The sequence below is a fragment of the Sparus aurata genome, chromosome 1, assembly GCF_900880675.1.
Source record: "Sparus aurata chromosome 1, fSpaAur1.1, whole genome shotgun sequence".
Classification (NCBI taxonomy): Eukaryota; Metazoa; Chordata; class Actinopteri; order Spariformes; family Sparidae; genus Sparus; species Sparus aurata.
The window spans coordinates 23639457-23653701 of NC_044187.1; the positions used below are offsets into that span (position 1 = coordinate 23639457).

The 14245-nt window shown below is 40.8% G+C and overlaps 1 protein-coding gene across 3 annotated transcripts in view; it reads left to right on the forward strand.

Moving 5' to 3' along the window:
- LOC115591062 (alpha-1,6-mannosylglycoprotein 6-beta-N-acetylglucosaminyltransferase B-like) overlaps positions 1–14245 on the forward strand; it is a 140841-nt gene that overhangs the window by 81922 nt on the left and 44674 nt on the right. For all 3 annotated transcript variants that reach the window (XM_030432689.1, XM_030432696.1, XM_030432706.1), the window contains exon 8: positions 774–943. In XM_030432689.1, coding sequence (XP_030288549.1) covers positions 774–943 — 170 coding nt within the window. The remainder of the gene's footprint in view (positions 1–773; positions 944–14245) is intronic.

Genomic DNA, 14245 nt, shown 5'->3' on the forward strand with positions numbered 1-14245 from the left:
ACGTAAATTAAGCTGCATGATATTGGAAAAAAATTGACGTTGCAATATTTTGGTTCTTTGTGGTATACATTGTGATATGGAAGACTTTCCACAAGGTAACTTGCTCTATTTGAAAGAATTAGTAAATCTAGAATGATGGATGTGATTTTGTAGTGGCATGCATATAGTCAGACAACCAATGCAGGGCCTGGTTTATTTGATAAGCTGATCAAGAATGATCAATGAATTTTCTCTGTATATGCAGAGCTCACAAGCAACAAACCCCCATGAATCCAAGAACCCCCAAATCAGACTGAATTATGTATTATCAGACAGAATTCTTATGAAGATTAGTCATGTAAACTGAGAACCAATGCAAGTTTTGCTTTTGTGTATTAAGCAGCAAAAGGGTGGTAGCATGACATGTTAGAGGTAGTTTGCTTTTCTTAACAATATTGCACATGTAAACATTTCGGTGTAGCCCTTCCATACATGCTTTAGTTGCATGTACACAGAGTTGTTCATTTCATTTTCAATTTCCCTTTTTTTGGCTATTTGTTTTACTTCTAAAGAAAATGCTTTAGATAATCTGGCTGCTTATGATTTTTGTCCCATTGAACTCACTGTAGCGATGTTACCCTGTTCCTGGATCTCATTAATTACAGACTACATTGTTTTCATTGCTAATAGAAACACAAAACTGTAATCAACGTTTTAAAGTGGAGCTATGATATGCAGCTTCTTTGCAGACTAATTTCAAGTCATTGTCACAATGTGTCCCTGTCCTCCTTCAGATTCTGGTCCATGTGGGCTTCTTGACAGAAGAGTCTGGAGATGTTTTCAGCCCCAAAGTGCTGAAGGGGGGTCCTCTGGGAGAGATGGTCCAGTGGGCTGACATCCTCACTGCTCTCCATGTTTTGGGACATAACCTCAAAATCTCCATGTCTGTAAAGGAGCTACAGGGGTAAGTTACTGCCTGCAAAAGCTACTGGACACTGAATGAAATAGTTTACTTGTTACTGGTATTTGTAATATCCCTGTTGGTGAGACAAATAAAGGAATTCTGATTCTGATTCTGATTAGGATTTGAGCATGTGATGATGCATCTGTTGACAAGATTTCTCATCCATTAAATCAACACTCATCACATCATCTCCGTCAGTGATCTATCAATGTTCTTAGCTTGACTGAAAGCTGCAGATACCAGCTGTGTTAAGCAGGAGTGGTTAAACTGCTGAAGATCACGAGCTAGTGTCACAGCTGTAAACCAGAATGAACCTCTGTTTGAAATGGTATTAAGACAAGCCAGTAGGTGACATTTCTCCAAGTGACAGGCCACATTGCATCAATATAGGGATTATTCAGACAAGGAAACATGTTTGCTTTGAAAGGTTATTGATCAGCAGGGTTGAGCTTGTACGTAAACAGTTTGATTACTTGTACCTGAGTCTGGCCCTTTGCAACATGTACAAATTGTATTTACTGTGTAATTCACTTTCACAAATGTCATCTTGTTACAGCCATATTTAACATGTTTATTAGGAGGGAGGGATGACCCCCAATGACAGCTGTGACAACAAACCGATTACCTTTTATAATCCTCCTGTTATGCTAGTGTTCTTTTGTACTCCCACAAATTGTATTCAAAATGTGGAAGAGAGCATTATGCTTTAATCACACCCCATTCCCACTTAACCTGCAGATTAGGTACAAGGGCCCTATGGTTCGGTTGATTTATTCGTCGCTGTATTGATCTTCTATCAGCGCACTTTACGGCTTCCTGTCAGTGTGACTGCGTTGGTGTGTGTGTTTTTTATCCCCTGCGTCAGCACGCTTGCATGTTTCTGCTGACGGATACAGCTGTACAGCCAACACACACACACACATACATACACGCACACACACACACACACACACACACAGATCGGTGGATGGGTGTAAATCTACCCTGTTGGGAAAGATCCCTCAGGCTCATTCTGTCCAGTCAGTGCAATATCTACTTCATGGCTGAGACTGAATAAATCACACAGGTTGTCAAGCTCCCTGAAGATGGATGGGTAATGTTGAACAGTAGAATTATGAATAGGTATGAGTTTGAGGAGACAACTGAATCGTGCTGCAGATGGGTGACGTCTTTGTTCAGCCTTGATTGGGCCAATAGTCTTTGTCTTTCTGCCATCGTTGATCACTGAGATGACACATGTACAGTGTATAGATCAATATAATGATGTCTACAGAGACCCCGCTGCACTCTTTTACACTGTGCACTGCCTGCGACAACTCCCACAAACCAGAGAAGAAGTATTGTATTGACAACTAGTCTTTGGCAGTCATTTTGTAGACATATAACACCTCTGCAGGGAGCAGAAGAGAGGGGGGAAATCTTGAGGCATTTTATACTTTCATCCATTACATCCATTTATTTATTTAACTTTTTCTCAACATGGCAAGTTTTTCCTCACTCAAATCAAGGGTCTAAGGACAGAGGATGTTATTCACTGTACATATTGTAAAGTCCATTGATGCAATGTGACTTTTTTGGGCTACACAACTAAAATTGATTTGATTTGATCACAAGGCTAAGTTCAGTTGTCAGACCTGAAATGGACTGCAGATTTTTTTTTATGTGGTCATCAAACTGCAGTGTCTTGGGACCCAAATTTAAAAAACTGGTCACTCTCACAACACGGGATGTGATTTTTTTTTTTTACATGTAGGGGACTGTGCAGTATAGTAGGCCTGGGCGATAAACCGAAAATTTACCTATACCGAAATTTACGACGATAACCGACGTCATTTTGGCCATGTCGGTATATTCGGTGTCATAGGCATAACATCCACTAGGGACAGGGGACATGTTAGGTCCACTTGATTAATCTAGCCCGGCATATACCGATGTGCTTATTTTACATTAATTTGATGGCAAACTCCACCCGCTGATGCAACACCAGCTATGCCAGGTTAGTAATCAAGTGAACCCACTCTCGCTGTGAGTCGCGGACAGTTTGTGTAATGATGCTGCGTTCAAAGGCTGCAACAGGCCACTGTCTTCGGCCAGGCCGGTCCATTGATCAAACATTTGTGTTTTGTTTTTTATTCACTCAAAATAATGACTGTATTTCCAGCTAGAAAACGCGCATCTCTCTCCTCCCTCCATTGTTGTTTGCATTTGTGTCTCTGTGTGGTCTGACACGTGAGTGTCCTCATGCTGGAAAACGTGACTTCTCGCGTCATGACGTCACTCCCCGAGACGCAAGAAGAAAGCAAAAATATATTTTTACTAAGGAAAATGACAAAACTAGTAACGCGTTACCGGCATCACTGATTGTGTAGCTTAAGTGCAACATGGAGCATGAAGATGTAAAGGAAAAAATAAAAACAGTAGAATTAACTTTGAGCAAGTTTGGAGGAAAGTCGGAGGTGTGGACCCATTTTAAACAAGTCGTGGGCCGTGATAATAACATTTGTCGGCTTTGTCGAGTGTATTAAGTGCGGCACTTGTTGCATTATTCATTAAGATTTCTGTAGTTCAAACAACTCGCAATTGTAGTCGAGAACGTCAGTTATAACAGCCCACGTATCAAACAGTTGTCGTTTTAAATCGGTCTCGGGCTCATAATTACATTCAGTGTGCCGGGCCGGGCTCGGACACAACGTGCACGGGCTCGGGTCGGGCTTGATTATAAGCTCTACTTGGGTCCAGCCGCGACTTTACTGAGGTTCACCCAGTGTGAGCAGCAGAAGGACGGTTAGCTCACCTCCCAGAACATGGCACTGAATCGCTGGAAACTGATTTAGGGACTGTCATCAAATTACTTAGCATAAATATATTAATACAAAATAATTGCAGTTCTTTCAATATCTTCCATGTCATGGGGCCCAGTGACTCCAGCAGCAGATTGTATTAGTAAACTGGACGAATGAGACACAGCTATGTTTATTGTACTTTAGTGCTTCCTCTATTTTATATGAATATTAATATGCAGAAATCTTGATTTTTTTTCTCAATAGCTTACATGTCATGTGACCCACTGACTTCTGAAACAGATTCTGTGTCTATCAAAAATATATAATGATAAAGAAAATAATGGTAAAAAAAAAGTTCTCTAATGCTCAAGAGGTTAACATATTATTAAGCAGCAATGTCAACTTCTCTACTATTTTGTCTCATGTCTTAGATTCTGATTCTGAAGTCCTCAAAATGTTTATTTATTTACATCCAACCTCTTCCACCACCTGCAGTACAACCACGTGATTCAATTCGAATAAATAAAAAAAGGGAGAAGCGAGAAGCTTAGAATTTATTTATAAGGGACTGTATATTTTATACTTTTAAACTTGTTCAGTTGTTGTCATTTCAAGTAATCTGTGCTTTTCAGCTGTTCAATTGTGTGCTTATCAGTTGTTCTTAACTACTAAATAAATAATATAAATCTTAACTACAATGTAGTTTTACAGTCCTTTTAAAGTGGCATTTCTGTAAATACACAGGATTTTTTTCCTTTTATTTAGGTGCGGGGGGGGGGGGGGGTTACTTATCGTTCATTTATCGTTATCGAGGTGAGTTGCTCAATATATCGTGATATTGATTTGAGGCCACATCGCCCAGCCCTAGTATCAACACAAATCAATCAATGTCTTTATTGACCTTCAGGTCATCAGCATCTTGTAGATGATAATTTAATACTGTAAAATGTCCATTTAGTTTAACCATCAATGATTTAAAAAAAAAAATGAACTGGACAAACAGTTACTGCTTAAAGGTCCTATTTGTATGAACAATAGATTTTTGAGTCTCACTCCCAACTCATCAATTATCTGACTCTTTGGAATGGTGGCTGACCCATCCTACAATCCCAAAGCATAATTTTTTGATGAGTTAAGAAACCAGAGCATCAGTATTTGAAAATAAATATGTTACCTCCTGCCTGTGCAGCTGTTTAGTTATGTAGATTGTTTTAGTTATGTTTTTTTTTTTTATTTCAGGGTGAACTGTGCCTTTAAAGGAGGATTTACTGTTTAAAGCATCCTGATCCATAAGGTACTCCTTTGTGCAGTCATGCTGTACAGCTCGAAAGCATATCCATTCATTATTTCCTATCTTGTTACATAGCTGTATACAGCTACACAGTGATTCATGTTTTACAGGGTGAAAATATTATTTATGAAAGACTGAAATCATCAGAGTATTCTCTTAAAACAAAACAAAATCTGCTGCATTTTTGTGCTGTTTCTCTGTACGCTCACATTTTGGCTTTGTGTATATTCACACTGTGTCAAGCAAATGCAGTCATTTGTTTTGACGGACAAAAGCGAAAGCTGTAGTGATAAAAGTGAGTAGCTTACAATCAACAATTGACACAAAATATCTGTCAACAAGCGCATTTATGAAATTTCATTATTTACACACAGATGTCTGATGTGTTGATCTCATTGCTGCTGATGTTTATTTATTGTGATACCGAGTACCGAGTATTCTCTGCCGGTGTGGTGGAACTAAAGAAGTAAAGTGACGAATAAGGTTCACATTTTTCTACTTGATTTTTTTGTCTCTCACAACAGTTGTTAAACCTGCAGTCTCTCACTTGTTCCCAATTTTTGTCAACATATTCCACTTCTCCCTTTGTACCTTCTGTCCCCAATAGCTGTGCAAGAGTACTCCCAAAGACAGGAGGTGAGAAATGTTGAACATTTTTCTCCTAAAGGCAAACAGGTAGATGGATGAACCGACCAAACAAACAGGCAGACACACAAAGATGTAGCCAGACACACGGATAAATATACAGACAAATGCTCCGGCAATGTGGGCAGGCAGGCCATCCGAGACAAATGGAAAAGCAGGCAGACGGACAACAATTGCCCCGAAGAGGTTGCTTAGTTGAGTCCAAAAACAGATTTGGAAACTTTACTTCAGTTTTCTTTGGGATACACTAACCAGCATTAGAACAGAACTGAACAAAAAGTGCCCAGGGTCCATCCACCTCCACAGCTCTACAGTGTGTGTGTGTGTGTGTGTGTGTGTGTGTGTGTGTGCGCACTGTGATACATCGCTCTCATGGCTACATCTGAGGAGCAAGCAGAGTTTAGTTGTAATTGGCCACTGCGGGGATGATCTGGTCTTACAGTATACTGTATATAACATACACCCTGCTTTGTACTATCCAACAACAGTCAGATGGCTGGGCTTCATTCACTCGAGATGCTCGATCAGATCACATTGTGACTCACTAACATACTATGAAAGTGAAAATGAACCAGAGTATATACACAAACAGCAAACTTCCACTGTTTTAACTCAGGATGTAGTATGTACAGGGTTCTCCCCAGAAATTTTTAGTATAGCGGCGCACCGTCAGTCGGGGGGGGGGGACGCTCGTCACTGTCAGTCCGGGGGGGTTGACGCTCGTCACCGTCAACCGCGGCAGCCCACAAACACCCGCTATAAAGCAGCTAACATTGTTGAGTATAGCGGCGCTAACCTAGCCGTATAGCGGCGCAGCGCCATTGTTCCACCGTCTGGGGAGAACCCTGATGTAGTATACTTACAGTAAATAAAAGCTGATCTCTTTGTATTAATGTGATTGTGTTGTTTTGTGGCCTGGAGGTCATAATGACACAGGGAATCGTTTAGTTAAAATAAATGACAGTAGAGACATATCTCAGTCTCAAGCCTGTCACTGTGCGGGTGGATTGACTGATGAGAACATGTGTATGGAGAAGCCTGTAGGGTAGAAGATGGAAGAAAAGGGAGAGGAGCAAAGTGCTTTTTTGAAGGCTCACTGATAAATGCCACCCCTTTGTTTTCTGAGATTTGAATGTCCTTCATTTCTGCACAAAGCAACAATTTTACTCCATTCTTACTTGCCCACACACAGCAGCACACAAACCTGACTTAATTCAATACAGCTTTTTGCCTCTCCACGTTTCTGCTGAGCTTGCACTCTTCACAATGTGGGCTAACTGAGTAGCTTGAAGGAAATGAAGCTGAATTTGGTGCCAATTAGTTTGGCAAGGCACCTGAGATGTATTAGTGTTAGAGGGAGAAGAGACAGGGCTCCGCCTTACAGACTCAAGGGTGCAGATGGGTGGTCAGCACCTTTTGTTCTTGATCCTGTCACTGCTGTAAAGAGACATGTGGGAAGTTCAGTAATATTGAGAGATAAAAATCCAGAGAGCAAATGTATGCTAGCTTTTACATCATGACTATCTGGAGTAACCCAAAGACAGCAAGCCAGTAAAGGTTTCATGATGGCACAGTTGACAAAGATAGATGAAATAGAGAAATTTGAATCTAGAGGGAACTAAGAGGCAGAACTGATTGTTGGATGAACGAACAGCTCAAATAACCCCCTACCCCAACTCCTCTCCAATGTCTTTTTGTCCCGTTGTGTGGACATGAACTAGGAGCCATGGTTGGAACTCTACTCATGTGTGCCGCACTATGATTTCCTTCACAAAGAGACCACCATTATCACATAACATTGATATTGCATCTGTTCACTCTCTGATGGTGTAGCACTTTGGGACAACTATAGATACTTTTCACAGCATGTCGTACAAACTTGCTGTGATCACACATACCCGACCCTTACCTGGCAGCTACTGCTAAAAGCTGTTTAAATATTACATTTAGTGTTGGGGCTGCAAAAAGTAATTGAAGATTAATTTAAGGTCTAATATAAACATTTTGTAATGCTAGTCATCAGTAGATCATGATTTGTTGGTTACTTTAGTTTTGTTGCGTTTTGTATACTGTAGCGTGTCCCTTGAATAGCTCTTGGTAAGGTGAGTGTAAATAAGCAGTATTTAATGGTCCCATATCATAAAAAACAAGTTTTCTCTGCTCTCTACATATATAAGATGGTCCTCCCTGAGCCTGCCAACTCCAAGAATGAGGAAAACAAGTGATTCCTGCATGGTCTCTGCAGCCCACCCACTGGTAATACGGCGCTCCTACAGGCTGTTTAGATTCTGCTCCTGTCGTTACATAACGAAAGGAGTCATTATCATAGGCCGACCTCCTCTGCGCGGTGATAGGAGATAACAGAGAGGGGGGCGTTCATCCCTGAGGTGAAGTTCTGTGTGTCAAGCGGAGAGACAGCATTGTTTCACAATGTCGTCCCTCAGAACTAGACACGCAAATTGCTCTGTTGTTGGTTGTAAAAATCAACATAAGTGCCTATATTCTGTCCCAGCTACAGAACAGAAGAGACCGTGGTTGTGTTTCATTTTTAACGACAATGTGCTGGCTGCGGTTCATGTTAGCTTGTATGTGTGTGCTAACCACTTCACATCAGACTGCTTCAGTAACGAGGGTCAGTACAAAGCTGGCTTTGCCTCGACACTGACCCTTGTAAAAGGATCAGTCCCAACCATACCGGACCCAGCAACTGCACCCGAGCCACCGATAAGTGCCGCCGCGGTTTGATAGTATTTACAGTTGCCGACGAGTATGGTGAAGTCAGCTGGAAATTGGCTAACTAGTTAGCTCCACTTCGGCCCGCTATGCAATGGCGTTTGAAGCAAGTTTAATGTTAATAATATTACGAGGGAGCTTGGTTGTCACAGTAAAAAGTCTGGAAACATGTGCAGACTGGAGACAGAGACGATGCGAACAGTGTCCAAGAGTTTGGAGACTATGTTGGAGACAAACACAGCTTTCGCTAGCTGTTAGCCATTAGCTACATGGCAGTAACTGTAACAACACATCCGAATAAACTAACATTATTCAGCCACACTAACCATTCTGAAACGTCCTGCTGCAGCCACAGAGTCTGTACTTCTTCAGGAGCATCTCCTTCTGGGTCCGATTCTGGGTCAAACTGGTTTGGTTGAACGAAAAAATCTCTGCGAGCAAAAGCTACATCCACCGTAAACATTAGCGCATGCTATTACCAGAGCAAGGGGAATCCTCTCCCTGAGAGTGACGTAGCAGGAAGGGCTTTCCAAGTAGGCATTGACAGACGGAGCTCATTAGCATTTAAAGGTGCAGGCACAGAAACAGACTGCTCTGAATAGAGCTAAATAGAGCGACTTTTAGACAGCTGAAATTCAGGACCACGGATGTGTTTGGGGCAATACATATTGAATACAGAGTTGTTGGACCTCTGACAGCTGTGTGAAATTGATGAAAAACAGTATAATATGGGACCTTTAATGTGAGCCAACAATATGGGCAACTTTTGTTCTTTGTACTTTCTAAGAGGATTTTTTCCTGACTACCAATTTAAAACCCACCTGAAGTTCTTACAGCTTATAAATATTCTTCCCTTGCCTCGTGTGACTTGATCATGCCGTTACCCACACACTCTCTCCATATCTTCCCCTAACTTGAGGTGTCAACTTTCACCATCTCATCTCGACTGCAGGTAATGTCTAGGTTGCCATGGAGATCACACTGCAGGCCTTTTTTGGGTTGGAGGTTGAGAGACACAGAGTAACAGTTAATCATCACCAGTGAAGGAAAGAGGCAGTAAAACGAAAGTCTGAGATGTGCTGATAATTGGATCGTGTGACTAGACAGATGTAAGGTCGACAGCAGGTAGTAACCTTTCCACTCCAGAAGCGTGAGGGGCTTTTAGGTCTGGTATTCTTTTGAGAACCACAACATTGTGCATCTTTCAGGCTTGTACTGTTTCCCCAGGTGTTTTTATTTTATTTTTTTATTTAGGTAAGTTTTTTGCTGTATTTTCTAGTATGGAAACAGAATTACTAATTAGAAGAGTTGTGTTTAAAGGAGTCATCATCTGTTTTTTTACATATCCAGTCCCTTTTGGATTGCTTTGGATCAATTCTTAAAACTTATTAGAATTTTTTTTTTTTTTTTTTAAATCAAACATAGAGCTTGTTCTGACACTTTTTCATACCGCGACTTTCTCACGCGAGATTATGCGCGAGGTTTTGACCGGTCCGGATGTGCATTGTATTAATATGTAATGAGGAGCGCGTTGATTAGCCGCAGGAAGGACAGAGCCGGAATGGGGGGCGAGCCTGCATGCACACACAGACTCCAAAACATAAACAGCCCCCTGTCATGGCGCACACACTAAATGACGAACCTTACGGAATTCAGGCATTTATGTACGAGCCAGAGTCGGAAACCGAACGGAAGAGTGAAGAGGCAGAGACGGTGGAAGAGACACGTTTACAGCAAGATGTCTCTGAATGGTAAATTCTTTTTTTTTCCGTCTTACTTTTCACACTCGTGTTTTACATGTAAGACCTGAGTTTTAATGCTGGCGGTCACGATGTATGGCGTGAAAATGACAGAGAAATAAGCAGATTCGGCGTGCTCACTCTGGCTGAGGACAGCTGTGAGCCGATGCATATGCAAGTAGCCTCCTGTGGTAACGTCACCACAGGAGCAGAGTCAAAATCTCGTGCTTTAGGAACGCGCACTACTGTGCGCTATTCCTGTTCGGAAAAAGAGCCAAAGCGAAAAAAATAAGCCACTTTCAAACTCCAGCTTTTCAGGCAAGTTTCAACAGAGGTCCAACACCAATATGCATGATTTAACGAGAGAAATTGCGATTTCCGGGTGATGACTCCTTTAATATTTTTGTCCTGCTTGAAATCTACATTTGAGAACAAAGGGTGGTTGCTAAAATGCCCTCTAAAACAGGATATTTCCACCTTTATTAGGCACTTTTATGGTTCTTTATGGTTGGACCCCAGTGTCACACTACAAAGGCAAGTGCTAATGCAGTTGGTTAAAGTGGCTCCCAAAGTTCCCTTCTGTGGGCACACTTGCAGCTTTCATGTTCATGCAAAATTTCACCTTTTGTCAGCCCAAAAGTAAGCCCACAGTGATGGTGTTGAAGCCTCATGAGTGGCATTATGGCAATCAATATCTTTGTTTGTTGGACTCAGAATTGATCATATGTGGACAATTAATCCTGATTGGATCTGATAAAGAACCCACAAACACACTCTGGTAGCCACTTGACAATCACAAAGTAGCCACGCCCTAAAGCATACCCAACTTTAACATCTATTTCATTCTAATTGGGACCATGAGCTCATTGGCTTACATACAGTCGGACTGTGGGGTTGCACCTTGCTGACAATAAGAAAGCATGAAAATGTAAAGCACCACTGCTTTTGCTTCACTTTGTAAACTCAGAACCTGCATCCACTATTATACTGTCAATGGGTTAGCCCCCCTCAGGTGGTAGTTTGTTGTGACAGTGGGGCAAAAACGAGTTACTGCAATCCTACTTCTGTGCTTGATTAAGGTGTCTCTTTCTCATTTTTTTGTGTCTAAGAGACTGCTTGCAGATTAATGCTTAATGCTGCTGTTATGAGTTAGTAATGTTGGTATGAGTTATGTTTTTTGTTTGTAAGTTATTGCCCTTTTCTTGAATCAGTGCTCTTGTTACATGTTATTGACCTTGTTATGAGTTAATGCTCGTGTTATTGTTACTGTTACTGTTATGTCGGGGTGGGAATGTCTTGGCACCTCACGATTCGATTAGATTCCGATTCAGAGGTGAGCGATTGGATTCTAAACCGATTATTAATGCATCTTGATGCAACAATTTTTTTGTGTACATTTCCATGCATGATTTATAACAACAATAATAATAATAATAATAATAATAATAATAATAATAATAATAATGATCAAATCTGAGTTTGCTAATCATTTCCTACTTTTGTGGTGATCATTAAAGAAAAACACATTAATTAACTTAATATTTAATTATCTAAATATTTTATTAAAGAAAGAGCTTGTCTTTGTCACAAATAGATTTGAATTGAACACAGAATCCTCCTTTTACAGACAATGAGTATATCCCTGAGAGAAAAACAGTATACTGTAGCCTATATAAAAATAAAAAAGCTTTCAATGCAATAATCAATGCAGCTTGCATTTGAACACATTATGGACCTATGTATCAACTCTCATACTAAAACATGACTACTTTTGGTCATTGATAATTGTCACAACCTGGCTCAACAGTATGCGACAAAAGAGGGAGACCACACATAGTCTTTAAATACTGCAAAATGTTTAATTAACCAAAGGAAATACAATTTGTGTATTGATGGAATGCAACTTTTTCCAATTGACAAAAGCCCTATTCGCACGGAACTAGTATAACCTGGGGACCTCCAGTAATTTGTAATAGTTGCGGAGGTCGTCTGTGATCTAAATCCCGTGCAAATCTGCCATGTCCATAATTTGTAAAGTAAAAATTCTACCACAAATTACCTACCATATTTCACCAAACACAGAGGTCATTTGATAATATTAGTCCCATGCGAATCGGCATCTCTGTGATTTGGGGTCGTTTTTTTGTTTGTCTTAACGTTTTTTGTGTTTTCCACACCTTTTATCTGCCTTTTTCCCGGTCGAGAATTATGGAGGCTGCGTTGGGAATTATAAATGAAAGTTTTGACAGCATTTTGGATGCAAATTCAGGAGGCTCATCAGAAGAGCGAAATCTCGAAAGACGACTAGATGGATTATATGCATGGCAGCATTTGATAAGGAACATTTTTCAGGGTCACCAGTTATTATATTAAAAATATCCACATCTAACCGTTGTGCTGCTCCAGCAAGGGCTCCGATGCGATCGACCCGGGGGATAATGTAAATTCGAGTTAAAACACAGACTTCGCTTATCCTGTGCGAATGCGCCACACGAAACACGGACGTGGTGGGATAATTTCTAAATCACTTGAGGTCCCCAGGTAATACTAGTCTCGTGCGAAGAGCTGCATTTTCACCGTAGGCTAGCCAAATACCGGAGTGTTGCCAAACATTTTAACTCTGACGTTATTGGATTGTTTCGGTTGGTTGGGGACGTTATTGCGTCCCTCACCAACTCCACCACAACTTCAATCCCTTCGCGGTCCATCCGACAAAGTTTTAATAATTCCCTGTCATTTAGTGTCTTCAAAGCATTCGGCTGTGACCAGGTCTTAGCGAGTTAGGAGTCCTCTGGTCTCCCAGACTTAGGTGCTACTTTTAGGCTTAAAATGTTTTGTGAATAACTCTTATTTTCAAAAATTAGGAGTCCTAAAGTTACGACTGACACGCCCATTATTTTTAGGAGTTGCTCCTAAATTCGCCTGTTAGGATCTACTTTTAGCCTTAAGATTCTTTGTGAATACGGGCCCTGATTTATAGCCACCTGAGCCCAGCCTGCTCAGGTGTGTTGCATCACTGATGGCATAGCTCCTCCCACCAACCTCCTGAAACAAAGTAAACACACAGCCACTTTGACTTTTGTAATTCGATTCAGAATCATCCACGTCTGCGCCACGATTAATCTAAGAATCGATTAATTCTCCTACCCCTACTGTTATGGGTTGATTCTGCTGTTTTCTGAAAAGCTTTTCAATAAGTTTTAAAACAGAGTTGATGTCTTAGACATTTTTGGGCCACCAGCAGACAAGATAATGGTTCAGTTCTGTTTTGTAACCGAGATCAGGTTTTACATCTCCCTTACTAACACTTAAAAAATGCTATAACGGCCATCTGTTCACAAATCTTTTGTATTTTAAGTTTCATCTGTGCCATAAAACGTTTATGTTAAGTCTTTTTTTATGTACCTCGGTACATTGCCAGCGTGTTCTTCCTCCGCAGTGGCATTTCTCGACTCTCCTCTTTGTCTTGTCAGTCAAACTGCTAAACTCAACCATTCACATAACAAGAGAAATCAGTCTGAGTTGAATCCCCTGGTCGCTCTAAGCGCTTTCTCGCAATGAGGGTAAGGAGGTGAACAGGCATCTGTTTTATCTAGCACAATGAAGGTTTACCCCTCTCACTGACATGCTGTGTTTTTTTATTTTGTAATATTTTTTTCCCAACTTCATACAAGCTCAAACATCACAGAATTGTCAGTCCCCAGATATTTCAGTCCTGTGAATGAAGATCAGATCTGTTGGTCAGAGAATTTTGACTTTTACATCTTTTTTCTTATGAACTGTCCATCAGTATTAAAATCCATAGTCTAGTAGTTGTAAAGCAGGTCAACAGTGAGCGTTACACTGAGCCTAAAGCCAGTTCAGCAGAGCATGCACCGTGCACACACACAGTTTAATCTACCTATTGGTCTACGTCTAACTCTGTCCATCTTGTGTGAGAGGGAACATTTTATTGGAAGAGAAATGCTCCATATGTGCTTGTAAATCCACGTGTGTGCATGTACAACCACAACATGCTGTAAAAGAACCAAAGCTAGTTTGCATCATAAGCTCATTTCTATAAATCTTGCGCTTTGGCCCAGAAATGGCTTGCGTAACCCAAGAGATTAAT